The following is a 27,997-nucleotide window of genomic DNA, read 5'->3' as shown; positions in this document are numbered from 1 at the left end:
CTACTTTTGCACCCCAACGGTTCCCGCTTAATTGTCTTCGTTTGCCAGCGGCTCTTCCTGCCATTGAGGCACCTCCGGGATCTGCCCAGTTCTGGGAAGCCTGGCTGAGCCACCCCAATGAGTCTTCTGCAGTCTGTCTTCTAATTCATTTTGTCATTGTTATTTCTTCAAGTGAAACTACTAAATAATTTTCTGGTATTTTCTCTGAACTCGTGAATAGGCTATGTGTAGACTTTATTGTTCCACAGACAACAACAAAAGGCCAGCGGAGTGTTACGCCCCCTTGTTGCACAAGGTGGACGTGCAGGAGCAGAGAGCGCTCCCCGAGGAATTGGTCGCTACAGTCATCCGACCATCGCGCTTCAGATGGTCGCTGTCTTCTCTCTGTGTGTCTGACTGGGAAAGACGCTCAGCCAATCTGATTCCAGTGACGCAGTGCGAGGCGGATCTACTGCTTCATCATAATATTTAACACACCCAGCCAAATTCACACATGCCTCAGTTTGCTTTATCTTGCTCTGAGGTGCACTCCGAGCCTTGGCACCTGTCACGATTTATTTGATTTGTAGGCTTTGTATTTTTATATTAGGTTTATTCGCACCCTGGATTGTTGGATTAGACATGTAGGCTACTTCTCAATAAATTCTGCGCTACTCAACAAAGGGGCTTTCCTACTGTCTGCGATGAGCAGCGGTCAAGGTGCATTTCTTTTGACACGTTACCAGTGGCCAGTTGATCAGCTGCAGCTTCTCACACCTTGGGCTCGAGGTTGGACGCTCGGACCGATGCGCGACAGTAGCAAATCGCATGGACACTTCTTGTCGATCGGTTGTCTCGCGTTTTAGTGCTGCTTTGGTTCCCATAGCAGTCAGAAATATCTTGGATTGAGTGTATATTAAGGTTGGCGTGTAGAGAGAGAGAGAGAGAGAGAGAGAGAGAGAGAGAAAGCGTGTGAGTTGAGAATGCCGCTTGCGCAAGTCGGCAGTTTTGTCTGAACCTAGTCGACCTGTTTTACCTGGGCGGATGCGGAGAATTGTTATTCTGAATCTGGAAGAAAACCAGAGATTCTACATATTAAGGAATATAAAGGCTGAACACTGAAACCACTATTCAAGACGGCAAGTGAAGATGGTTACTATGTGTTCAATGTATATTTCATTAAATTGGCTTCCAGTGTGATAAACATTATCAGCGATGTAGTCAGCCTGGTTATATGTGTGTTGATCATTTGCAGTAAATACTCACAGTTGCTCAAACAAGGAACTATGAAGATGATACTATTCCGTAAATTTCGGGTCTTGATCCTCATGGTGTTTCTGATCGCCTGCTCGATGCACATTATGATAGACTTGTTACCTAGGCTGGAGCGGCGCAGCAACACCGGCTGCTCCTGCTCGCACACGCCGAGCGAAGAGCCCGAGAACTGGGCAAAGCACCGCGTCATTTCGGGAGCGGAGTCAGGCTGGCCTAACAAGCACACTCTGAGAATCCTGCAGGACTTCAGCAACGAACCAAACTCTAATATCTCGTCTCACTCGCTGGAAAAGATTACTACGGCCGGGGACAAAACGGAGGCTTTGAAACGACTTGAACATTACGCGCAGAAAGGAGACAAGGAGAGACGGTTTATACAGGACTCGGTGGTTACCAAGCACGTGCCTGTCAGAGGGTCGCGCCTGCTGGCTCTGTTCGACCATCCTCTGTACATGCGAGCTTTACCCACGGTCACAGACGAAGACACATTGTTCAACGTCAACACGGACATCCGATTCGACCCAAAAGCCGTTGAGAATCAGGAATGGTGAATCAATTTTTCCCCCATTATCACGAAAGAAATGTGTATATGTCCCAAGTTTTATCTTACTGTTCAAATAAGCAACTTACGGTGAAATGCATACAAACTGAAAACCTTACCATTGTGTGTTTGCATATCAAACTTGGTTGTACATTCACAATATCAAATTTAACCCCCCTCTCACCTCTACTCCTTTTCCTCTCTCCAGGCACGGAGAAGGGACTGTGGAAGAGTACCCTCCACCTGGAGAGCCAGTGGCTGACTCCTACCCCAACTGGCTCCGTTTTCACATAGGCATTAATAGATACGAGCTGTACTCCAGGCATAACCCTGCCATCGACGCACTTCTCAAGGACCTGGTCTCCCAGAGAATCACTAGTGTTTGTAAGAGAAGGGAGACGGGGAGGGAGACAAGCTGGTGGAAGGGAGGCTAGGAGGAAGAGCAGGGGTGAGACATGGAGGGCAGGAGGCAGAGAGGAGGCTAGTTGACTGCGAAACGTGCTTCAGACATTTCGACATCTTTGTTGTCGTGAAGGATGGTGTGTGTGTGTCTGCTCGCGTGTGAGTGTTTAATATGTGTGGATGCAATCTGGTGGAGTGTTCACCAACACATTGCCTGTGTAATTACACAGAGCGAGGGGGAGAGCCTGGGACTAGAAAAGTACATCTTGCATGCCTTTTTTTAATTTAGGAGGCTGTCCACAAGCCCACAGCACACACACTTGAGTTGACTCCATTTACTTAAATGTATGTATTGAGTGATCCCTTATTCTGGGCACCAAGTAAAATTATTTAGATGTGAAAGACTGCCAGCTGCTGGGTTTATTATTGCCGTTTTTTCAGTAGTGTTTTGTATGGTCTTCTCAGAAGGCCTGCATGAATAACAGTTCTAACCAGCAAATCTGTGTTAGTAGGGGAGCCTCCTTGAGACTCACCATAAGTAATGCTAACCCTGAAATGGTCAACGAGAGGGAGAAATACAGAGGGAAAGTGTGAGAGAAAATATGAGGGAAGAAAGGCTTGGGGGACAATAGACACAAGACCGATTAATAGTGTGAGTGGAGGGAAAGGGGGATAAAAGAATGGCGAGAGGGAGCAGAGCTAGAGGAAGAAAAGAGTGCACTAGAGAACACAGCATTGTGATTGCACTTGCTGTCCTTCACCCCCTCAACCTCCATACTGATCAAACAAACAGTATGACACACACACACGCACACACACTTGCTAGCACCAAGCCTGAGTTCGAGGGACGAGAATTCTGACAATTGCCCGTAGAGAGTTGGTGACTAAGCTGATTTGTTGACAGTATTTCTTTTGTTATTTTCTGTTTGGACAGCTATGAAGTCTGGAGGCACCCAGCTGAAGCTCATCATGACCTTCCAAAACTACGGCCAGGCTCTGTTCAAACCCATGAAGTAAGAACTTTCTCTGTTAAGTCAAACTTTTACAACCCCACCACTCTACCTTTGCAGTCTGCCACTAGTTAGAAGACAAACAGAAAGAGATCCATGTTCAGCTCTCCAAATTGAGATTAAAATATCATTTACATCATGAGAGACCTGGTTTCACGCTCCTAATCTCTTTTTGATTGGTGGATTTGAATGTCATTCTCATTTCCATGGTGATGGTGATTGCAGGTTGATGGGTTCAGCTGGGGGTGGGTGTGGCTCTGTCAGGGATGGAGGCGGGGTCTGAACTGGGAATGGTGAACAGATATCAGACCGAAAAACTAACCTACAGCAGACTATGGACTCATGTAGTGATGGATAATACAATTTAACGATTACTGTTGGCTGTTAGCACCAAACCTAACCCTGTAATCACAATACCAACCTGTTTGTGTGTCCACTCGCACACATTTATTCATAATCTGCCAATGTGTATTCCGCTTTGGAATGTGTTTCCACATAGCACATCAAAGAGAAAGGCTTTAAAACCTTCTTGGGAGAGCTCATCTCCTCTCCCTGTCGGACAGCATGACAGATTGAAAAGATGAAGTGATATACAGTAGGCTTTTATTGCTTGTGGTTGTCTGGGGGTTGTGGCACACATGGATTGATGCAGGGGAGAGCAGGTGTGGTCTAATCTCTAGGAGGCTCAAAGATGACTCAGTCAGTGTGGTCCTGTCTCGGCCTGTTTACTGTACAAATGATTGTCAGCCCACACACTGTTGTTGCCTGTTGCCCAACCCGTGTGTGTGTGTGTGCGCAGCTCCAGACCTAGCAATGCATAAACACCACGGTCTCTGAAATGATCATTATCTTGACGCTGGTGTGTACGTGCGTGTGTGTGGTTTGAGAGAGACGTGATAGTCATACCCACAGTCAAATTAGCCCCTGAGCCCAGACGCATCATTTGATGATGAGTGGAGGGGGGAGGAGGAGGAGGAGGAGGTGATGGATATAATGATGCCTTCCACCGCCGTGCTCCCAGTTAATTGTAAGGTTGTCAATCATCGGCGCTCTCAGAAAGTCCCACATGAATCACGTTTTGGTGTGTGAGTGACATATCTGTGCCCATCCCCCCACACTCAGCCTGGCAGGGTGATTGATTGCTGAAGTGGAGGGATGTGTCTTTAGCTGCTCCTGTCAATAGCTGCTCCTGTCAATGTATGGCAAATGACATGCCCAGAGAACTGCCTTTTTTTAAAAATTGTTTATGTGAACCATTACGTTAGAATTGGCGGCACATGAATTTTGATGTTTTATCAAATGGCATCGGTGCTCAGGGCAATCTGTGGAGATGGATGAGGGGAGAGAAGATGGGAGGGACGAGTCTGAACAGAGCCCTCTCACACAGGCTCACGTCTGCCTGTCTTCCTCGGAGAACAATAGAACAAGGACACAGGGAGGGAGACGGGGACAGAACTGTTCCTCTGTTTGTCAGAGCCGAGAGAGAGGGACAACCCACAAACGCCACCTTTCTGTTTCTCTCTTTCCTATTGGACATGGCTCAGTTGTCCTCCTCTTACTCTGTCACATGGGTTTCAGAAGCTGTCATTCAGAGAACCCCCCCCCCCCCCTGTGTCTTGGAGAGCAAAAGAAGAACAAAACCAAGGTTGATAATGTTGGTTCTGAGCATTGACTGCATCAGCTAAGGACACTTCACTTCCTATTGATCCAGCTGAAGTACAGCAGTACGTGTGAAGGAGAGGAGGGATGAGGAGACAACAGGAGAGGGAAGTTGGAGAGGGGAGCAGTGAGAAGCGAAGGTGAATAATTCATCAATAATCAGAATGGTAACTGGATGCCGTATCTCAGTTCTTCCGGCTGTGAGCTGCATGTGGTGTAATTGACGCTGAGACAAGCTCCCTCATGTCATAATAACTAGACCCCAGGCACTGTTAGTGTACAGGGAAGTAAAAATGTTTAAAACGACACGATTCTTTCAGGCACACCTTGGTGCACAGTGCACATATTTAACACCACTGTCGAAAGCTCTCCTTTGAATTCTCTTCTCTCCATTTCTCCTCTTCTAATGCTTTCTACACGTCTCCTTAATTCTCTTTTGTTCCCATACTGTTTTAGACGCCACACAATCTGCAGTACCTGTTTGTGTGTAACCCAGGCTTCCCGCAGCTGTGCGTTTTGATGCTATCTCACTGTTACCAGCTAGGTTACTGTTATCAGTCTGATAACGCACAGCTGTAGCTGTGGAAGATTGGCAGGCTGGAACACATTCTGCATATCAAAGCCAGCGCTGGATTCCTTTGCTGTGCGTCTGCGTTTGTTTGTGTGTGTGTGTGTGTGTGTGTATCCTCCACAACATTCTTGTAGGCTTATTCTTTGGCGCAATCCGAACTCTAATCTATACAAATGCTGAGCCTCTGATCCACTGTCTGTTAACTTTTTAACAACACACACACATGCGCGCGCACACACACACACCCAAGCAGACCTTGCACTCAGACATTGCTCTCGCTAGAGATTATATCTGCCAGGCTGTGGTGCTCATCTTCTCTGGACATCAGACATCGATTTATCTGGCCTGTCGCTGCTCCCTGAGGGGAGGGTCTTAGTGGTATCAACAGGTTTCTGTCAGACTTTTCAGAATTTTCCAAATTTTTTACCAGCTGAACCGGTTTGTTTATCATGTTGTAGAGGTGAAGAAGAGATGTATATGAACCCGCTCTAACTGTTCTGAAGGTACAAGGGGCCACATTCTGTCGGTTATGTTTACAGTTATTTTTACCCACCTCTCTCCCCGGGTTTACTGTATGTGTGTGTGTTGCAGACAGTGTTACAGATAGTGTATGTGTGTTTCTGTATACAGTTAAGTCCATAAATATTTGGACATTGACACAATTTTCATCATTTTGGCTCTGTATACCACCACAATGGATTTGAAATGAAACAATCAAGATGTGCTTTAAGTGCAGACTTTCAGCTTTAATTTCAGGGTATTTACATCCAAATCAGGTGAACGGTGTAGGAATTACAACACATTTGATATGTGGCCCCCCCCTTTTTAAGGGACCAAAAGTAATTGGACAATTGGCTGCTTAGCTGTTCCATGGCCAGGAGTATGTTATTCCCTCTTTAAGGGAGTTCGTTATTTCATTGACAAGGAGCAGATAAAAGGTCTAGAGTTCATTTCAAGTATGGTATTTGTGTTTGGAATCTGTTGCTGTCAACTCTCAATATGAAGTCCAAAGAGCTGTCACCATCAGTGAAGCAAGCCATCGTTAGGCTGAAAAATCAAAACAAGAGAAATCAGAGAGATAGCAAAAACATTAGGTGTGGCCAAATCAACTGTTTGGTACATTCTTAAAAAGAAAGAACGCAGTGGTGAGCTCAGCAACACCAAAAGACCCGGAAGACCACGGAAAACAACTGTGGTGGATGACAGAAGAATTCTTTCCCTGGTGAAGAAAAACCCCTTCACAACAGTTGGCCAGATCAAGAACACTCTCCAGGAGGTAGGCGTATCTGTGTCAAAGTCAACAATTAAGAGAAGACTTCACCAGAGTAAATACAGAGGGTTCACCACAAGATGTAAACCATTGGTGAGTCTCAAAAACAGGAAGACCAGATTAGAGTTTGCCAAAAAACATCTAAAAGAGCCTGTACAGTTCTGGAACAACATCCTATGGACAGATGAGACCAAGATCAACTTGTACCAGAATGATGGGAAGAGAAGAGTATGGAGAAGGGAAGGAACTGCTCATGATCCAAAGCATACCACCTCATCAGTGAAGCATGGTGGAGGTAGTGTTATGGCGTGGGCATGTATGGCTGCCAATGGAACTGGTTCCCTTGTATTTATTGATGATGTGACTGCTGACAAAAGCAGTAGGATGAATTCTGAAGTGTTTCAGGCAATATTATCTGCTCAGATTCAGCCAAATGCTTCAGAACTCATAGGACGGCGCTTCACAGTGCAGATGGACAATGACCCGAAGCATACTGCGAAAGCAACCAAAGAGTTTTTTAAGGCAAAGAAGTGGAATGTTCTGCAATGGCCAAGTCAATCACCTGACCTAAATCCAATTGAGCATGCATTTCACTTGCTAAAGACAAAACTGAAGGGAAAATGCCCCAAGAACAAGCAGGAACTGAAGACAGTTGCAGTAGAGGCCTGGCAGAGCATCACCAGGGACAAAACCCAGCGTCTGGTGATGTCTATGGGTTCCAGACTTCAGGCTGTCATTGACTGCAAAGGATTTGCAACCAAGTATTAAAAGTGACAATTAGATTTATGATTATGCTAGTTTGTCCAATTATTTTTGGTCCCTTAAAAAGGGGGGGGGCCACATATAAAATGTGTTGTAATTCCTACACCGTTCACCTGATTTGGATGTAAATACCCTGAAATTAAAGCTGAAAGTCTGCACTTAAAGCACATCTTGATTGTTTCATTTCAAATCCATTGTGGTGGTATACAGAGCCAAAATGATGAAAATTGTGTCAATGTCCAAATATTTATGGACCTAACTGTGTATCAGGCTGGACTGTTGTCCTATCTTTATAACCATGAGAACCGCCAACAGAGCCCCCCCCCCCCCCCCCATCACTCTCCCAGTCTGTCAGCTTCACGGCCTGTGATTAGCGCTGAGGGAAGCACCCCAGGGCCACTCATTACCTCATAACAAGACAGAAGGTAAAACATCACCTTGGCCTCTACTCCACTGCCCGAACCCCCCCCCCCCCCCCCCCGTTCGGTTTGGGTGCCGTGGTTGACAGCCGTCCACCTCACCGTTCCGTTTTCGCTTCCCCTCGCTGGCACAGGCGGGCACATGTAATCGGCCGCCATCTCTGCAGAGCTGAGGGAAGTAGAGAGTGGTGGGGAGGGGAGCGCGTGTTGTGACGCGTGGTCTGCAGAGAGCGGCATGTGGTCTGATGTTAGGCTGGCTCTGGCTGCAGTTTTGACCTGCTGTCAGGGCTCTGAAAGCTCAGGCAGCATCTGTTCTGCACGACTCCAAGCTGGAGATAAGTAGTGAGATTTACCCTTGTCTGCATCTCTCTCTGTCTCTTTTCCACAACCTTAACCGGCTAGGAGTGTGGGTTGCTCACCAGATTGCCTAAACAACCACCTCCTCCTTCTCCTCCTCAGAGAGAGGCAGATATATAGATGGATGGAGAGAAATGGAAGTGTTGGAAAGTCAAGTCAGTTGATGGAGCTGCTTACAGATCTGCCGGCTTCTGTGGATCTTCCCCCAACTCTGCAGATGATTCACAAGATGATTCACACATGCTCTGTCAGCTGAAGACCCGCGCTGGAAAGTTAGTTGGTTTATTTGGGGCCGTGGGTTAGCTTAGCATGTGCCCCGTAGCAGTCTGTAGCTCAGTCTAAAGGTTAAGAAGCCCAGCCACCACAGGAGAACCATGATGGAACACTGTGTCACCCAGGCCCCGTTCACAGAAGAGGACTGACCCTGTTTTTCTAGCCTCTCCTAAGCACCAGTGAAATATGAAAGGCTGTAAAGCAGATAGAGGGGGGGTTGTAGAAACGAGGGAGGACACGGCGTAACCATAACAGCTTATTTATTATGAATTGGTTCCACTCGAGGCTGTTGAAGCAGTAGCTGCCATTGAAGGAGGCAGGCAAACATGGCTGGAGTGAGAAATTACATCTGAATAAAGTGGTGGAATACAAGAACTGGGGAACTGGTCTCTTGTGACTTGAATAAGCAGATTTGTGCTGACAAGCACAGCGTGCGTGTGTGGCGTGTGTGTGTGTGAGTCAGAACCTATGCTTTTTTCTCTTCTATTATCCTGGTACTGATTATTAATGTGGGATTTGTGAAGCGGAGTGAAAGGATAAAAGAAACGGCATATTGCAACAAGCCTCAATCCAACAAGGATTAGGAAGTGTTGTCATGTGGAAGAAAATTACAGTTACATACAGTACAATACTTTACATCAGCTTTGTGTGTGCGGTGGAGGGAAGGTTAGCTAAATATGTCTTCCACATTTTATGCAACACTTGTGTAATGTAGTGCAAGCCTTTGCTGTGTGCGTAGGGTTGGTTGGGTGTGTGTGTGTGTCCCGTGTGTGCATGTGTGTACAGGAATGTGTGCAAGAATCAAGTTCTGCGTTTGTCCATGGCTTAGTCAAATATGAGCTTTGGATTTCAGCTCTTGTCCAAGCCATGGTTGACTGGCCAATGAGGGAGGGGCTAGGCAACAGGATGCATGTATGTGTGTCTATATATAGATAGATGGATATAAATATGTGTGTGTGTGTGTATATATAATATAAACTGTGTGTGTGAGATGCAGTGTGTAAGGTATATCAGATTTCTGTCATACCTGTTATGTTGCTCTACTGTGCTTTTGTCATTATGTGCTCACCACTTGGCAGGTTTCAGGATTCTAACTTCTCTGCTTTTAATATTTGGCTCTCCAGTAAACGTAATAATCACTACTAAATAATACTTAGTCATATTCCATAGAAAGATTTGCATTCATTAGCTTCCACGCACACACACACACACCCACCATATATCTGGTACAATTGCTCTTTTCTCTTCCTGAGGCTTTTTATTTCTTATTCTGGGTAGCAATGCTCTACTTCCTCCTATTCTGTCTTTGTCTTCTTACTTGGTGACTCTAAGGAAAGCAATTTATTCACAGCAAAGGAAAATATGAACACTTCATGCATTCACCAGGGTCCAGGGTGTCTTTCTTCCATTCTCTCTCTTCTCTCTCTCCTTTGTTCTCTCTCTTAGTTCTCCCATCTGTTCTCTCTCTCTCTCTCTCTCTCTCACTCTCTCATCTCTCTCTTGTTTTCCCTTCAACAAAGCACTCTCTGACAAGCCTATAAATGTTTAACAAGGTCAGTTTGGGGATTGTAGTTTCCAGGCGTGCATCTCCTCTCTAGTGGAACAGCGCAGTTGGGATGGTACTGTAGTGTAGCTGATTTGGACCACAGCAGTGCAGTGACCCTGTTTGTGGTGCATCATATGGTTATCAGTTTCCCTAGCTAGCCCATTTTGTTGTTCTAGTGATCACATTTCAATGGTAAAAACATGGAACTGGAGTTTGCCTAGACAACTAATGTGACAAGATTATAAATAGAGAGCTGGTATTTCTGAGGTGAGAATGGGTCGGTCACCTTGTCCCCTTGGACCTACATGTCATCAGTATTATATAAGTACCACAGGTGGATCAGAGAGACTCATGGGAGATGTAGTCCTGTCTACCGATACAAATCTCTTGCTTTCCCCATGGAGCTCTCTCCCTTTTCCCCCTCCTATGTTTTGCATTTTCATTTCAGATTTCTCTTGCTCTTTCCCTTCTCTCCCTTTCCCTCCTTCACATCTCCCTTTTCCTTCTCTTCCTTCCCTCCTCCTCCTCTTCCAGCTCAGCAGTGAGGGAGGCGGCTGGCCGCTGGGTGGGTTCTGGCGTCCTGGTTTCAGGGGCGGGGCCCCGGGTTGCTCTCCGCTGGGTATTTTTAGAGCAAGACATGGGTTTTCTCTCTGCTTATCAACCACCAAGTTAATCCCCACCCACCAATTTAGCATGCTCTGTCCCTCCCCTCCGCCACAGGCCCTGGCTCTGGCTCCGACTCACACGCTTGCCGTTCCCTCCATTCAGGAGAGAACCATGTGTGGCCGTCCCCTTCATTGGCTCTTTTGACTTTTCTACCTTTGCCCCTCTTCTTCTCTCTTGGAGAAGATCTGTAGAGATATGTCTGTTTCCGGACAAGCAGCTCGCCAGCCGGCCGGCCAGCCTTGTCTCGTCTGGTGCTCCGGGCCTCTAGGCTGGGACGCCTCCACGTCCCACACAGCCGGAGCATGAATGAAGTTGCTCTGCTTTTGCAATTAAGCGTGAGAAGAAGAGGGTAAACAACCTCGTTGGACTAGTTGGTTCCCGTCTCTCTGCCCCCTGCCTCCCCCATCGCTCCCTCTACCCCACACCCCTGCTGTACCATCAGAACACTAATTGTCTAAGCAATAAATTTCACTCCAGACAAGAAAGAATGATAAAGATAGAAATGAGGGGGGTGGGGGGGGGACGAGAGACTGAAATGGGAGTGGGAGCTAGGAAGGGGGGAGACAATGAGAGAGGGAGCTTTAACAGGGGCCACTTGAATGGGGTTTAATGGAGGGTATTATGAACAGACGTATGAGACGTTCTATCTCCGTGGACTCATTCAGCACCACTCAGAACTCCATTGTTGCTTTAGAGAATGACTTTATGAAGGGGGCCCGGTTAAAAGTGCTCTTCTGTGTGTCCCTAACCCAGGCCTGTGTGACAAGGGCATAGAACTCCCACTGTCCATTGTTGTAGACTAGATCTACTATGACACGAACTACGCTGATCTGAGCATTGGTCTATGGTGTTTTTGGAGATGTTTGGAGTTAGGTCAGATTTGACCTGAAGATTGATTCTGTGGGACTACAGTACAATGCCACACTCACATACACAAAAGCGCACCTACACATGGCCAGAGGAATGGCCCTGAGTTAATGCCTGCTTTGATAATTTTCATGGCCCTAATGTATGTGTGTGTGTGTGTGTGCGCGCGCTCAAGTGTGTATTTGTAAAAGAGAAGGTACTAATGTATCCAACATGAAAGAAGACAATAAGAGGAATGAGAGGGTCTGTGGTCCGGTTACTTTCAACTCCCTAAAACGTACGCATGCACACACACTCACTCACTCACTAGCTATGTCCCTAAATGGGCTTGAGTGTGTGTGTGCTGAGTGAACAGGGTCATGTTAGGTAGAACTGACTCGGGGGTAAATGCGAAACCAGATCTGAAGACGCCCCTCTCCTCTCCCTTCACTCCTGTCCTCTCCTTCTTCCTTCACCCCTTCCTGCTCTCCTGTCTCCTTTCCCCCCCCTCTCCTCTCAATCTCTCCTCTCCCCTATTCTCTCCTTTTTACTCTCCTCTCCACGAACCTCTCTTTCCCCCCCCCCCCCCTGCTCCTTCCCTCTCCGTTCTATAAGTTCAGACAGAGATCTCTCTGTTTGGTGGGGGTAGCCCTGACTGGAAGCTGTTGTGTGCTCGCTAGCTGTCTGAAGGGCCTCGGGAGCATGGGGTTACATAAGCTGGATGGGATGTCCATAGGAGCTGCCTGAAAACAGCATCTAACCTTACATGTATAGCTAAAGAAGAAAGGTGGAGTGAAATGGAATAGGAAAGTTGGGTGGCTGTGTGTGAGTGTAACCTCTGTGTGTGGTGGGTGCAGGACAGGTAGCTTTTGAGCTTTATCCACCATGGGAAGGCTGGTCCACTGGGCCACTTACTGCTGGCCTGGTGCCAAGGGCCAAGCAGCTAGTGTACCTCCACCTATGCCTGCTACACGTACAGAGCCCAGGTGTGTGTAAGTGTGCATGTGAGCTTCTAGAACATGTACTGGTGTGTAGTACTTAAGGGTCTAGACTCTGCAGAGGTGTGCGTGTGTCTCTAACGGTTAAGGGTCTACAGTAGGGAGTGGTACATGTGTAGTAGTAGTTAAGGGTCTAGAGTAAGGAGTGGTGTGTGTGTGTGTAATGGTTAAGGGTCTGGAGAAGGTAGTGTCAGTAATGTCCAGCTGTTTCCTGTGTCTGGTCTGACCTGCTCCCTGGGGGCAAGGCTGGAGACACTCTCCTCAGACTGCAGTTTCCAGCGGAAGCCAACAGTGTGTGTGTGTTTGTATGTGTGTGTGTGTGTGTGTGTGCGCGCATCTGCTCCTCGATGTGAGTGTCTGTCTGCTTCAGTCTGTGTGTGTGTGTGTGTGTGTGTTTCACTGTGCTCAGCATCCTAGGAGCTCTGCCAGCAGTTCACTCCCTCTCTTCCTTCAGTCTTTCAGCTCAATCACTTCTCCATGTTCACAGATGGCCCTATGAGCCCCTGGAGAACCCTACGTGTGTGTGTGTGTGTTGGTTTGCATCTATTGTCTAACAGCCTTGTCAGCCCATGTCAGACCACAACTGACCAGCATCCATGACTTGAACGATCTGATCTGTGTTCCATTCTCCTCAACGTTCCAAAGCTCTCGTTCAACCAGCAGCGTTCTATTCCAGGATGTTTTCCTCTGTAGACGGCCTGTGGAGCGCCAGAGGGGTATTTAGGGTGTGTAAAACGATCAGGTTTTAAGATGTTTGGACACAGTTCTGCTCAGTCTAGACCGGAGCTCCATGTGCAAGGGCTCTGCTGTTTTTGAGGGAGGCTTGGTGTGCTTATAAAAGACCTTGTGTTTTTAACAGTTTTCATGCTCTGTTTATCACACACTTTCTCACGCATGCACACACACACACACACACTCACAGTAGCACAGCAGTGCTCTTCTTGTCCCTGGGGACGTGTGTGTGTGTGTGTTAGAGAGAGAGAGAGAGAGAGAGAATATTTAAGAGAGAGAGAGGTACATTAATCTCGCCCCTGGTCTCCATATGTGAGTCTGGACCAATCAAAGGTCTGATCTGGACAGTGTGACCGCTCCCAGTATAAGGAATCACGAACAACTGCCTTGTGTGTAGATGGAGGGGAAGGAGAGAGGTTAGCACCCTTGCTAATCCATTACTATGGTTATGAAAAGCCATCTATACCCCAAGCGTCATTAAAGATAATTGGTCGGCTTGTTGAGGGCGAGAGGTATAAATAAGACGTCCATGTTCTGTTCATCAATTCTCTATATCTACTCCTCTCTGTACCGCGTACTACCCATTATTTCTTCACCTGCTCCTTGTTTTTTGCTCTCTCCCTCCCCGCCCCTCTCCCCCCCTTCCCTCCCTCCTTCTCCACTGTTACCATAGACACCATGAGGGACAGTTCAGAGCTTCAGTTAGCTCCTCTACCACCGCCGTCCCCTGTGTGAGTGTTAACAAGGCGAACATGCCAGTCCTGCTCTGCCTCATGCTGCGTTCCTCAGTCTCTCCGTGTGCTGTGGTGCGGCCGGGCGAGGGCTGTGGAGACACCGGCTACTCTGGAGGGAAAGGGGAGAAGAAGGAGGGAGGGGAAGTTGTGCTATGTGGTTGGGGTGCGAAGGAGGGTACAGACAGGATAATTAACCGTAATTGCTGTACAGAGAGAAGGGAGATGGGAAAAGAGAGAGAGAGAGAGAGAGAGGGGGGGGGGGAGGTGAGGGTGAAAGATTGAGCAAAAGAGACAGGTAATTGGTTAGGTTTTGTTTAGGTGTGTTGACTGCAGGTATGTTTGTTCTCAGCTAGTCCCAGCCTGCCCTGAGGTTCCTCTGCATCAGGGCACAACACGTTTGTAACAAGGTGCAGACCTGAGTCCTTTCCATTGTTCAGTAACTTAAAAGCATTGAAGTTAATGGCTTTAGTTAATTCCAGTTCATTACAGTTTCATCCCATTAACTAACACATTAACAACAACAAAAAGATCACTCCAAATATCACGCAAATAAGAAGCAAGCATTGTTCTCGGTATTTGAGTCGACTGTTCAGAATGTAGATGCCTATAAATCTATACCGTCTAAAAGGGAGATTTACATCCATCTTTTCTCAACATATTTTACACTCAGGCAGGCAGACAATTTCACAGGCTTCTCAGGCAGGGAGGGGGCAGGGCTGTAGAGGGGGGGAAAGGGATGAGATAAAGGTTTGGAGAGGAGGAGAGAGCCACGGTTCTGATGTGATTACAAGGATGGCTGTGAACCCTGAAAGGGGGAGAGAGGGAGGCGTTAAATCTGGTTCTAAATAATTTCTTTTATTGTATGCACTGCCATGACATGCTAGCTGTGTGTTTTTTTTTTTAAATGATCCATTTAACAGAGAGAGAGAGAGAGAGAGAGAGGATGCATTTAAGATCCATAAAAAAAAATGACATCATGAAGCTGAATAATCAGTGTTCTATAATATAGAATGCAATTAAGTGTTCTAGAATGACAAGTGGTCCAGTGATCTAGAATCAATCTTCCATCAACCACACACTGAATGAGCTCTTTAGAACACTTATTTCAGAAACAAAGACTGTGTAGATCTTCCAGGCTGTGGAAAATGGACAATAGAACCCTGGCCAGTCAGGTAACGAGGTGCAGTGGAGACGGTAAAGTCGAAATACCCTGGGGATGGCAGGTGGAACAGCCTAACCCTGGGGTTGTGAAGGTCAATCCATTCTCATTAGTTTGACAAATGCACGATGGTTCAGATGACTAAACTCCTCGTGCAGGTCACACCCACACACGCGCACACACACCCACACACATACTGATTGATGAAGGGTCAATTCCAATTATAGGGAGCTGATTGTAACGATGTCACTAGACTAACTCGACAGTCAGCCATCTCACACACACACACACACACAGGAGACATGCGACCTATAAGTCAGGGTAGTCTTTCTACAGTCAGACAATCAAAATACAATGACAATGATACAAGTATGTTCCTTCAGAGAGATCCTGTTGGCAAGCAGCAGTGTGTGTGTGTGTTTGCTGAAAAGACACTGTCAACATTGCTTATAGCATGAGTGTGAAGGAGAGGACACCATAACACATCCCTTTCAGTTATGTAGAAATGTGCTACTTATTATCATTGTCGTTTTACAATGTAATTAGATGGATATTATGCATCATACAGTCAATCTTTACATTGAATAACATTCGAGAAGATTCAGCTCTGATTCACATTAGGAAGGCTGTAGGGGTGTATGTGTGTCAAAAAGGAATGCAGAGGATTAGTGTTTATGACACACATATTGCTACAGGAACCCCCCCCCATACACAGAACACACACAAGCCTGCCTTGTCTTTAGAGATGGAGATTAAAACATTGCCAATCTGCTGCTCCACTCATCCACAGATTGATCCAGTATAGCTGGGCTCAAGAAAATTCTGTTTTTGTTTTTTTGTTTTTTCCTACTATAGAAATCAATTTAAATCCTTACACTCACATTAACTGGCAACCCAGGGAGGATTCCTGGATAATGGTGGGGAAAACTGCTTTTATGTGTGATAAGGAACCTGAGACACTCCACAGTCTGACTCTGTCAGTTCAGGGATGGCATTAGCCTATTGAAATACTTAATTGCATTCTCAGGCTCAATTTTTAATCAGAGACATAATTTTCATTAACTGAAAGCCCTTCAGAATGTTCCTGGTGGCTTTGAAGCTGAGAGTAGTAAGTGAAATGGGAAATGATTAGTAATAATTTCTTCCCAACCTTCTGCCTGTCGCCAGACGCAGGGCTGTGTATCGTTGTCCTGTGGCGAGGCGGGAAATGTACCCAGAATCAAGAGACTTCAAGGGATACAACCAGAGTATTAGTGCCACAGTTCAGACTTTGTCTAGAGTGAAGAGAAAGAAATGGATGGAGAGAAAGGGAGACGCAGAGAGAGACAGGAGAGGTGGTATGCAGAGGCCATGTGTTGAAGGGAGAGAGCGATGGAGTGATCAGGTCTTGTACCTGAGGGGAGAGGAGGGGACGGAAGATGCGATCGTAGACACTGTGTGACGCGAGGCTGGAAGCGCGGCTGGAAGCGCGGCTGGAAGCGAGGCTGGAAGCGAGGCTGGAAGCGAGGCAGCATGTCAGAGCCAGAGGTAAATCAGGCAGTATATCAGGCCAGGATTATGTTCAGATGATGGATCCATCTTTATGGCCTGTTTATCTGTCTGCTATACTTAGGATGCTGTAACAAGAGCAGATATGCCAGGGGGGAGGGCATTGTGGAGCGTTCGAGAAGGCTAGGATATTACTGTATGCCTGTCATCTTATCAGCAGGGAGTGTTTGTGCATTCTGTGCGGTTGTGTGTAATGCGTGTGTCTAGTGATCCGTGTTGCAGGTGCTGATTCTGTCAGTCCCCTGTCTCACTCTGTCATCTTGAAAGCCTCCCTCTCTCTCTTTCTGAACAGCAACACACAGTTCCTCAATGCCTCTCGCCCAGTCAGAGAGAGAGGGAACATATTTCGTAGTGTCTTGCCACACTGAACCTCTAATGTTTCTGTTTTGCTCTGTGATTTTCATTTGGGGGTATTTATAGTTCAAACACGGCCTCTTTGATGTGGCAGCAGAATGAGAGTTTATTCTTCAGAGTTAGCAGTTTATTCAAAGGGGGAAATGTTTCAAGCCATTAGACAGGGCCTGTAGGGGCCAACAAAATTATGTTTATTGTTAATCTAATGAGCTCAAAATTAACAATGGCATGGCTTAGTTGTGGAAACGGCATGGGTGTCTTCCAGGGGATTTGCACCTAAAGATTTTGGTTGAAGGCAAAAAGAATGGAGAGAGAGAGAGAGAGAGAGAGAGTTGGGTGAGAGAGGGGCGACAAACAGAGGAGCAAGAGAGAGGGAGGACGAGAGCAAGAGAGACGGATGCAGGGAGAGAGGGGAAGGGAAACACATGTAAATAGAGGGAGAGAGAGGGACATCTACCCTCTGACTATTCTCTCTTATCCCGTGTCATCTTCAGTGTCAGTGTCACGGGGTCAGGGCCATTGCTGGGTCCAGCAAAACAGATGCCTAACCAGTCTCGCTCTCTCACTCGTGCCTTATGTATACACTGTCTGGGTATCTTCTTCTCTCTTTTGAGCTTTGAGGTCAACCGGTTGAAGCTGATCACTCTGACTCAAAAACACACACACACCTGGCCCTGTCTTCTGAAGGAAGTGTGTGTCCCTCTGCGGAATGTTTACTGCCCGTGAGCCCAGCCACACATTCCCTCACATAAACGGGAGCGAGCCGCCTCAAGGCTGCACTCCTCCTCCTCCTTTCTTCTCCCCTCCTCTCCCGCCTCTGCTTCTTATCCCCTCACCCCCAGCCTCCTTCCCCTCCCCCCCTCTTCATCTCTGCCGCTGCTTGGAGATCACACGGCTCCACAGCTCCTCCTACAGGACAGACAGACAGACAGACACGGACGGACGGACACACGGACGGACACACAGACACGGACAGTGCCAAAGTGGCCAGCTCCTCGTCCTCCTCCGTGTCCGCCAGACGGATGACGTGTGACAGGTGTGAGGACGGGGCTCCCTCGGGGCAGGAACAGTCAGCCACGACCCTGTCCTTCTGCTCCTTTAGATCCTTTCCACCACAGGCTGTGTGCTTCATGCCGATTCCCAGGATGATGGCTGGTAGCCTGGCCCAAGGGCTGGTAGATGGTTATGTACTGCACGTTTTCTACTGACAGTTTGCCTTGGCTGTTCCTCATCTCCCCCTCTCTCCATCCCTCACTCCCTTACTCTATCCTTCCCTGCTGTCTCTTCTCTGTGTGATGCAGGCAGGGTCACTGTACTGTTGTTGCTGTATCTATCCCTCTAGCACTCCTATTCTAACACCCCCATGCCACTGCTATAAGGCTGCCTTCCCATTGGCTAGCTGGGATCGGGGCCCTCAAAGCCTGTAGGCCATGCCAGGAAGCTGTCTGTTAACTATGTGTTTACCCTCCAGCCTCAGGTGGACACTGAGCATGTACTGGGCTGGAGGCAACCTGTATTGTATGATGTCATCAACAGAGGACTGCCGTGTCAGAGGAATGTCGTGTCAGAGGAAGCTGTTGTGTATCGATGACAGCTAAGAAGAGTTCTAGAATGTGTGCATTTCACAAAATATAATGCTGACAAGGATGTGTCTCTTTCAATGGGAGCAGGATACATACTAGTATTTGTGCTTTGTACTTATGAGATGTCGAGTCATTTACAGCGACAAACCTAAATGACGACCACATAGATGATCGATATCATGAAAATCATCTTTTGCTCTCAGAACTTTAACTATGATGAACTACGATCTGTTTCGTTCAGGTCTCGCCAAATCTTTGTCCTTGGTCACATTGAGGACACAGAAACCCTCAGGGGGGGTTACCTGGACGGAGAGGGGGAGATGGACGGGGGGATTGGGGGAGAGAGAGACAAAGGGCAGCACAAGGTTGGGTACCTGCAGCCTGTCTGTCTATAGCTGCAGCTTAGAGAAGAAGAGATTGCTGCAGAGGTTCAGAGTGGTAATATCCCTCCTCCTCTGACGGATGCCTCCTTTTGCTTTGCTCTTTCTCTCTAACTCTCTATTCATCCCAACGTGCTTCCCTCTCTCCTTCATTCCCTCCCTCTCTGGCCGGGTGTAATGCCATGCTCCAGATAGCTTTATTGGCGTTTCAGTTAGATGTATATCACAGTAATTACCCTGCCTTCATGCCTATGGACCACTCATTGACAAAAGCATGTCAGTATCATCACAGGCCTAGGGAGATGCACAGGGTGACCTGACACACACACACTCACACACCACTGGAGGAGACTCACGAAAAGGACTCCTTGAAGTCTGTATAACCCGGTGTGCATTCTAGTCTTCTGTAGCACATATCAGGTTCTTGGTAACGTCTGGCCTCACAGGGAGGGCAATGTGATAGGAATGTGTGAGCTGTGTTTGTGTATTAGGAATGTGTGAGCTGTGTTTGTGTATTAGGAATGTGTGAGGTATGCTGGAAGATATTTTGGATGATAGATGGCCCCTAAATCATGGAACTGAAATGTTTGCCTAAAACTGAATCATTCTTGGGTTTTTTTCCCCTACTGTGCGGTATACCGTAGTTTTGGTTTCTAGTGTTGTAAGGCATGGAATAGCTTAGCATAACATGGACTAGCATAACAAAGCATGGAATCGCATAGTCAAGGATTATTTGAGACAGTTACCTGTGCTCTAGGGATTTGGAGTGAGTATTTTACTGGCTGATGATATGCTATCATCAGATATGATATAGAGTGCAGGCTGTCTGAGAGGTCCCTCTGTAGACACCAGGAGGACCACCAACCCTCCCTGGAGGAGAGGAGCTCAGGGCTTTGGAGCACAGAGGGAGAGATGGATGAGGAGAGAAACAAGAGTTTTAGGGAGAGCCGAGAGGGAGACAAAGGGAGAGATGAGTAGCGAGACAGAATAGGGGATAGTGCTGAGATGCACTTTTGAGAGCGGAGGGGAGCGAGAGGTAGAGATGGAGAGGAGGGAAGGGAGGAATGTGGAGTGGGGTGTTCCTGGGCTTCATGCTGGGTTGTTTAATGATCGGTGCATGTGTCAGCTTTCCAGCTGCTGAGAGAGAGGGGGGAGGGAGATGGGGAGGGAGATGGGGGTAAGGAGAGAGGAAAGGACAGAAAGGTCTGCATTACCTTGTCATGATAAGAATCTGTCTCCATCATCCTCCTTTCCATCATCCTCCTTCCCCCCCCCCCCCCCCGTCTCTAAGCTCGGTCGAGCAGCTTTTCCCCACAGTAAGAGCTTTACAGCCTAGATGTGTGTGTGGGAAGCGTTTTTAGGGAGGATCATAGAAGTCCAGAAATAGAGTCAGAGGTACAGGAGTGGACACTTGCTTATTTAACCTTCACACCCTCCCTCCCAAACAACAAAAACAATAACATGCCCTTTTCCTCTGCAGACTACCACAGGTTTTCAAAGAACTAAGGTTCATTATTTATCATTACTTTTTAGCGATGTGTCGTTTCTTTCCCACCCATAGGTAAGACGAGCAGGACCCTGAGCCTAAGGCCAAGGATTATCCAGAGTCTGACTCTCCGGAACGTTCTAATAGATGTTGACCTATGAACTCTGACCCCGTTTGCCTGCAGGCAGACTCGGGAGCAGGAGACCCCGCCAGACTTCTTCTACTTCTCCGACTTTGAGAGACACAATGCAGAAATCGCTGCCTTTCATCTGGACAGGTAAACGCACCCAGGCAGCTTTGTGTACATGTGCTTTGTCAGAAGGGAACCTTTTAGTGTTGTCGGCCATATTAAATAGAAACCAGCAGGAGGCTAGATAAAGGCTGCTGAAAGAATCGGAGGTAACAATAACTGTGGTTTGAGGCAGCTTGGCTACCAGGGCCGCTGACTTCACTACGTGCACACACACACACACATCCAAAACACACATCAGCTTGCAACAATGACTGCAGCCTGAGCACAGCGACTCCACGGCCTTTACAAGGCAGGTGTTGTTTGACAACCCCCCTGGTGATACGTGAATGACTCCAGAGAGAGCTCCTGGGACGGCAGACTACTGCTCCCTGACTAAAAAGGGATGGGTGTTGATGGGAGAGTGATTGGCTTGCATTCACCGAAAAAAAACATACTGATGATGAATGATTGGACAGGAATGATGCTTCGCTTCAAATCTCTGTCTCTCTAGCTCTCTTTCTGTCTTTCTCTCTCTCTCTCTTTATCTTTGTCTCTCTCACACACACATGCATACTGTACAAACGTGCACACACACACAGCAAATAGACTGAGTGTAGAGCTAAGCTAGGGACAATGACAGCATTGGGCATCAGCAGCAGACTGTCCTAACGAGTCTGTTACGCATCTGGTCTGGCTGCACGCGCGCGCGTGTGTGTGTGTGTGTTCACACACTCACACAGGGAGGCGTGTGTGGGTTAGGGCAGAGGAGGAAACCAAAAGCATGAAAAGCGCTGCTCCCTGGCTATATATACCCCCACAGGGCCTGTGCCAAAAACACCACTTTGAGTTTTCTCTCATTCTGTCTGTTCCAAATTAGAGCCTGGATGCTGAGCTACGAACGCTGAGACTGCATGGCTTCCCTTGGGGCCACACAAACACACACACACACACACACACACACAGATACTGTGCACACTCACACATGCCAACATACTGACTCACGCAAGTAAAGGCGCACACAGTCACATGACCCTACAAACACACAACAAATATTCCTGTGACACGTCTGCAGTGTGTGTGTGTGCTACAGCCAGTCAGACGTCTTTACTGAGCATCATTAATTATGGGACGGGATTAAAAGAGCGGTAGAACTCTCCTAAATGTGATCTCTGCCTGCTTTGGTGTTGCGTAGAACAGAGGGGAAAGGCAGGAGGAGGGGGGGTAGGACTAGTGAGTGGCGAGGGGAGAAACTGAAGCCAGCACTTTTCCCTTCAGTGTGGCGCATGCACGCCCCACAATGCCTTGCTGTATGACAATGAGAGGAGAGGGCAACACAGCAAGGTCTCTCTCTCCTTCTCAAAATCCTCCTTTCCTTCCTCTTCATCCTCCTGTCCTTCCTCTTCTGCCTTTCCCACTTACTTACTTTCTCGATCTCTCTCTCGATCGCTCTCTCTCTCCCTTTGCTTCTCTTTCTGTCTCGATCTCTCTTGCTCAAATCATTTTCTGTCCCCCTCTCTCACCTCCTTCTCTTCCCCTTGTCCTAGTCTCTCTGCTCCCCCCCCTCCCCCTGTGTGAGGCCATTTTGATGTGTTCAGGTGCTAAATGTTTAAAGCGTCCGTGCAGTGGCGTGTGCTGGGCTGTGACAGAGGGATCATGCATGCATATAATGAGGGTACTGCACGCACACCAGGATATGACATCAGCTCTGAGTTAGGAGAGGACGATCACCTACGATGACCGCACTTTGGGAGCTTGCACGCACACACACACACACACTATTCATGTTTAGTTTCCAATCAGTGTAAACAAGGCTTTTTTAATGGAATGCTGTACATTGAATATCAACAGAGGACATGCATCAAACCGGTTCAGTCGTCGAAGCTGAATTAGTTTGTAATTAGTTGGGGTTGTGCAGATCTGTATGGTTAAGGAGAAGGCTGGATATTTACTGGGCCACAGCTCTCTCTGCTGGTGGCCACTAGCTATTACAGGCCTCTGTGGTGTCCCAACTTATCTGATTGAAGGGTAAAGGAGCAAACATTTAGATTTATTTTATGAATAAAGCTATGTATACATGTCTATTTTTCTCGCTCTGTTAGGATCCTGGACTTCCGGCGTGTTCCACCTGTGGCCGGCCGGCTGGTCAACATGACCAAGGAGATCAGAGACGTGACCAGGGACAAGAAGCTGTGGAGGACCTTCTTCATTTCCCCTGGTACAGACACACACACACACACACTTGCACACACAGCACATATACACATACATACAGTACACACTTACATAAACATCATACCATGCAGTTTCATTGTCTAAATCAGTGGTTCTCAATCCTGGTCCTCGGGACCCCCTGCCCTGCATGTTTATTTGAATCAGGTGTGTTGGAGCAGGGAAATATCGAAAACATGCAGGGCAGGGGGTCCCGAGGACCAGGATTGAGAACCACTGGTCTAAATCATGTGGATGTTGATATTACGAACCATCAATCTTTCCCTTAATCATCATGTTCTCTGTCCCTCTCAGCCAACAACATTTGCTTCTATGGCGAGTGTTCCTACTACTGCTCCACTGAGCATGCTCTGTGCGGTAAGCCAGACCAGATCGAGGGCTCGCTGGCCGCCTTCCTGCCTGACCTGGCGCTCGCCAAGCGCAAGACCTGGAGGAACCCCTGGAGACGCTCCTACCACAAACGCAAGAAGGCCGAGTAAGACATGAACTAACACGCCCCACACGGACATTGCTCACTATAATGAGCCCCTGGAAAAGTGGGTGACTCAAAACGCTGTAGACTAGTGTCATGTCCATTCATGATGACAGACTAGTGTCATGTCCATTCATGATGACAGACTAATAAAACTAAGTAGAAGTGTGATGGCGCATATGATGCACTATAGTCAATATGGGAAATGTCCTGGCTTTTGCATTTACACTGCAAATGGGAAAATACCAGAGCACATGACATGTCTGTGAAAAAGCACCTTCAGCCTGTCTAGACTAAGTACTAGAATTAAATTGTTAAACTGTGTGTGTGTGTAGGTGGGAGGTAGACCCAGACTACTGTGAGGAGGTGAAGCAGACCCCTCCATACAACAGAGGAACGCGTCTATTGGACATTATGGACATGACCATATTTGACTTCCTAATGGGTGAGACACACGCCCATGTGCGCGCACACACACACACACGCGTGCGCAACTCTGTTGACTGAAGTCTGTCTCTCCCCACAGGGAATATGGACCGCCATCATTACGAGACGTTTGACAAATTTGGAAATGAGACCTTTATTATCCACCTGGACAACGGCAGAGGGTGACTCCATTACACAACCTGAAGATGGAATAGAACAGTCCCATCTCTAGGACTCTTAAAACCACTGTGTCAAAGTACTACAGAACGATTATGATCAACACCGCTTTTCACAGATCATTCACGTAGATCCTTTTTTAACACTAGGGAAGAGACACACATGGGAAACATAATTCTGGCCAGTTTACCCTGGTTTAGAAGGAAGAGGGTGTTACAGAGTGGTGTTTGATGTGTGTCTTCTCCTCTCTCCAGGTTTGGGAAGCACTCCCATGACGAAGTCTCCATCCTGGTGCCTCTGAGTCAGTGCTGCAGGTAGGTTCCTCTCTAGGCCTCACAGACCACCATCTATGAGCGTTAGTGGACCAGATGTTTGTTTGGTAAATGTGTACGCTATGGAAGTGTCAGTGTGCATCGTACCGCTCCAATGTCTGTCTTGACTCCTTGTGCTCCCCCCCCCCCCCCCCCCCCCGCCTGCCTTCCTTCCGTCTTCTCCCTTTCTCGACTTCAATTGGACTTCAACCCCTCCCTCCCTTCCTCCCCTCCCCTTTCCTCTCCTCCTTCAGGGTACGCAAGTCCACCCTCCGGCGCGTGCAGCTGCTGGTGAAGGAGGAGTACCGTCTCAGCTCCCTGATGTCCGAGTCGCTCCTCCGGGACCGCCTGGAGCCCATCCTCATCCAGCCCCACCTGCTGGCCCTGGACCGCCGCCTGGGGAGGGTCCTGGACATCCTGCAGAGCTGCATCTCCAAGGAGGGCTACGCCAGCGTGGTGGAGGACGACCTGGGAGAGAGGGCTGGGGGCAGGGAGGAGGGCCACACCATGCCCAGGGGGAGGTAGCTGCCTGGGGGAGAGGACTGGAGATGACTGGGGTTGTTTGAACTGATCTAGTCCAGACTAGGTCAGATGAATTTAGAAGGGGCTGGACAGGAGATTGCTTTTGTGGACCAACCAACCCTGGGCCAGATTAGCCTGGTCTGGACTGGATCAGGCTGGTACTCACGCCTTGCCTAGCCTGGTCTGGACTGCACAGGACTTGCGTAGACTTCACTGAACTGTCTGGAATTATCTGAGTTGTGTCGAGACTGGTGTGCCTCAGCCCTAGCTACACCGGACAGAACTGGTCAGGACCAGACTAGACCAAAGTCACCATATTCCCCTTAAATAACCTGTACTACCCCCTAGTGGACAGTAGTCTATCCTACACCCCACCCACTTGAAGCCACCCGCCCAGTCCACTCAAAAGTCCAAGACTGGGAAAGTGTTGCGAGAGCCACGCATCCAGTCCAGGAGAAGTGTTTTTTGAATTCAGTGAATTCTGAGACTTGATTGTTTCACCCCACAAGCCCCACTACGATAGTCTCCTGGGATACAGAGTTGGACTGGTTCATTCAACATCACGGAAAATAATTTTTCTTGCATCCGATGTTCTACTGCTTCTGTTGCTTTTTCTGTTGTCGTTGCTGTTGTTATTGTTGTTGGACGGTTTTGTTAACCAAGATGGAGACGTGACTGGAGTGCCGGTTTACTCCTGACACTGGCTACTTCGATCCCATCAGAGATTGGATATCCCAAGATATTTATTGAATGTCATATTTATTATTTGAGGTAAATGACACGTCCACCGATGCTCCTAAAGGCGGTCATCGCGACAACATTGACCAACACAATTCCAAAAAACCTGACAGGTGTGGACGTGGTTCTGTATGTGGACCATAGAGGGCAGCACCAGCACATGTACTGTAGGGAAAGTCGAGGGCCTTTCAGAAGAACTTGGCCTTGCTCTCCATAACCCCAGTTTCTCCAGTGTACTCGGGAGGCTTCATAGGACAGCCTACATTGTTGATGACATTCCAGTTTCTGAACTATTTGGAGCTCTTTGGAACACGGCTGGGTCAGCCTGAGTCGTCACCGCGTGTCCAGGACATTTATCAAAAATAGAATAGCTTACTATCTTGCCTTGTCAACAACACATATCCATCCTTAAGTAGATTTAATTGAAAGGAAAATGTGAGTCAACTTTGTAATCCTATGTTTACAAAATGTTTTGTTTTTTTCTTTTATTTCTGGTCTTCTAATTGTTTGATATTTCAATTTATTTGATAAGGTTACATTGATGGTACTTTGCAGTACCAAATTGACAGCAGGAGTTTTTTTTGTATTGTTATTTCTTACGGTGTTATGTCTGTTGTCCAGGTGTTGTTGTTGATAATGCTTGATGTATATTTCTCTACCTTCAAACACATGAAATACATTACCCTGAAGTCAGCCTTTCAGATGTGGCTGGAGGTTAATGTAGATCGTAGGAACATCTAGTGCCTGTGCAATGATAGACATACTTGAATGTTTGGAGTTTATGACTGAGGGAGTCATTAACGAAAATGGTATTCCCAAATCGGAAGAGAAATACTCTGAATTGGAGTGCGGGGCGGTGGAGTGAGGTCTGTGTACACATCCCACGGTGTTTTCGATTTAAGTTCCCTTAGTTCTGTGTCAATACGTTGGTATGGAGACCGGCTGCATAAAAGACTGCAATCTGCAGTAAAAACATCTTTTATACGCAGTTCATTGTGTCTGTGGAGTTTATTTGCATCATGTTTAAAGTGCAATAAAGAAAAATGTGCAGAAAAGTTCACTGTTCATCTCCAATGTAATTGAAAGCACAAGGTATACAAAGTAGCTTCATGACTTAACACCAGCAGCATCATTAAATGGTGCTGATGAGAAGCTTGATGGCGTACAGTCCCAATAACAAACGTCCCTCAGCTCCAGCATGTAAACATGATTACAGTATACAGTCTACTTTGTTTGGATAACCTTTCCCTACCCCTCACAGCCCCCGGAAAGCGTCTCGGTTAAGAACTGCAGCCGTGGCCCTTCTACATGGTGAACGGAGGAAGCCCAGAGAGACAAACATCAGAGGGACAGGGACCGCGAGACTAACGACCGCTAATGATCTGCCCGCAGACTGTAATGGCAAAGGAAAAGTCGTCATGGGAATGAGTCGGAGACGCAAGGGTGCTACTTATCAGATCAGGCCATGTAGGCTGGGGCCACGTTCCCCCCCGTCTGACATGATGGGATGGAATCCCCGGAGTGTGTCAGTATGGAATGCTTGTCATATTATGGGTTGAATTAAAAAATGTAGGCTATTTTTTTCTTCAACTATAGTTCTGTGCTTTGGAAGCTAGATAAATTCGTACCTTCATGATATCACTGTATATGCATGACGGTTCACAATCTGACTTTATTTTCACAGGATTGTGTGAGCCTTTGAAAAAAAAATCCCTTTATTCGTGGACTGACTAGTGTACCAAGCATACTAAACAGGGTTTAGTATGGGATTAAGACATCCCTAATTAACACTTGGACCCCCCCAAAAGAGGTAAAAACAACAGGTTGGGGGGGTCGATACATTTATATATCGTTCTTAGCTGTAATCGTCAATATTACTTTACACCCTGGAAAAGAAGTTGACCCCCTCGATTATCATTGTATAATTTGCACCCTGGTTAGCATGTGTGTGTGGGAAATTACCAAAGGGGTTAGTATGTGTGTTTTGGATGAAATGACATATCCCGATAAATTTGATCTCATGCAAAAATATAGAAACAATTACCACATCTAGCTCTAACATTGGGTCAATGGGGAACCAAGTCCTCAAAATGTACGCTAATTGTTTCTATCCTGGTGATTGTTGGTCATGTGATCTGATTGCTAATCAATACAAAGGATTGCCAGGTGTCTTTTGCTAATGAGTGGGTGATTATGAGCAAGTATGACTGTCCACATCCATTATTTGTGGTGGAAGGGTTAACTCAGTGGTTAAAGTGGCTGACTGCAAATCAAGAGGTTGGAGGTTTATATCCCCCAAGGTACTTTTGGATGAAAGCTGTAAGTGGGCTTCTCTCAAAG

At 47.3% G+C, this 27,997-nt stretch overlaps 1 protein-coding gene across 2 annotated transcripts; it reads left to right on the top strand.

Moving 5' to 3' along the window:
• fam20cb (FAM20C golgi associated secretory pathway kinase b) lies at window positions 1-26,712 on the top strand. 2 transcript variants are annotated; one of them, XM_062474923.1, is made up of 10 exons: window positions 1-1,801; window positions 2,004-2,179; window positions 3,132-3,210; window positions 20,735-20,827; window positions 22,882-22,997; window positions 23,306-23,486; window positions 23,819-23,928; window positions 24,010-24,091; window positions 24,341-24,400; window positions 24,652-26,712. In XM_062474923.1, the coding sequence occupies exons 1-10, from the start codon at window positions 1,266-1,268 to the stop codon at window positions 24,920-24,922; spliced, it is 1,704 nt and encodes a 567-aa protein (XP_062330907.1). In that variant the 5' UTR covers window positions 1-1,265; the 3' UTR covers window positions 24,923-26,712. The 2 variants fall into 2 exon arrangements, 1 of the variants encoding a protein (XP_062330907.1); XR_009931884.1 differs by lacking the exon at window positions 24,652-26,712 and having other exon boundaries at window positions 24,010-24,165; window positions 24,341-24,398.
• The last annotated feature ends 1,285 nt before the right edge of the window (window positions 26,713-27,997 follow it).

This window comes from Osmerus eperlanus, chromosome 12, assembly GCF_963692335.1.
Source record: "Osmerus eperlanus chromosome 12, fOsmEpe2.1, whole genome shotgun sequence".
Lineage (NCBI taxonomy): Eukaryota > Metazoa > Chordata > Actinopteri > Osmeriformes > Osmeridae > Osmerus > Osmerus eperlanus.
The sequence above is the reverse complement of the archived record's forward strand: the minus strand, read 5'-3'. Positions and strand labels throughout refer to the sequence as shown.

Excerpts from the sequence above, each read along its gene's own strand:
- fam20cb (XM_062474923.1), top strand. The coding sequence starts at position 1,266 with ATGAAGATGATACTATTCCGTAAATTTCGGGTCTTGATCCTCATGGTG. Across the intron at positions 22,998-23,305 it reads GACCTTCTTCATTTCCCCTG|CCAACAACATTTGCTTCTAT; the intron begins GTACAGACACAC and ends TGTCCCTCTCAG. Across the intron at positions 23,929-24,009 it reads CATATTTGACTTCCTAATGG|GGAATATGGACCGCCATCAT; the intron begins GTGAGACACACG and ends CTCTCCCCACAG.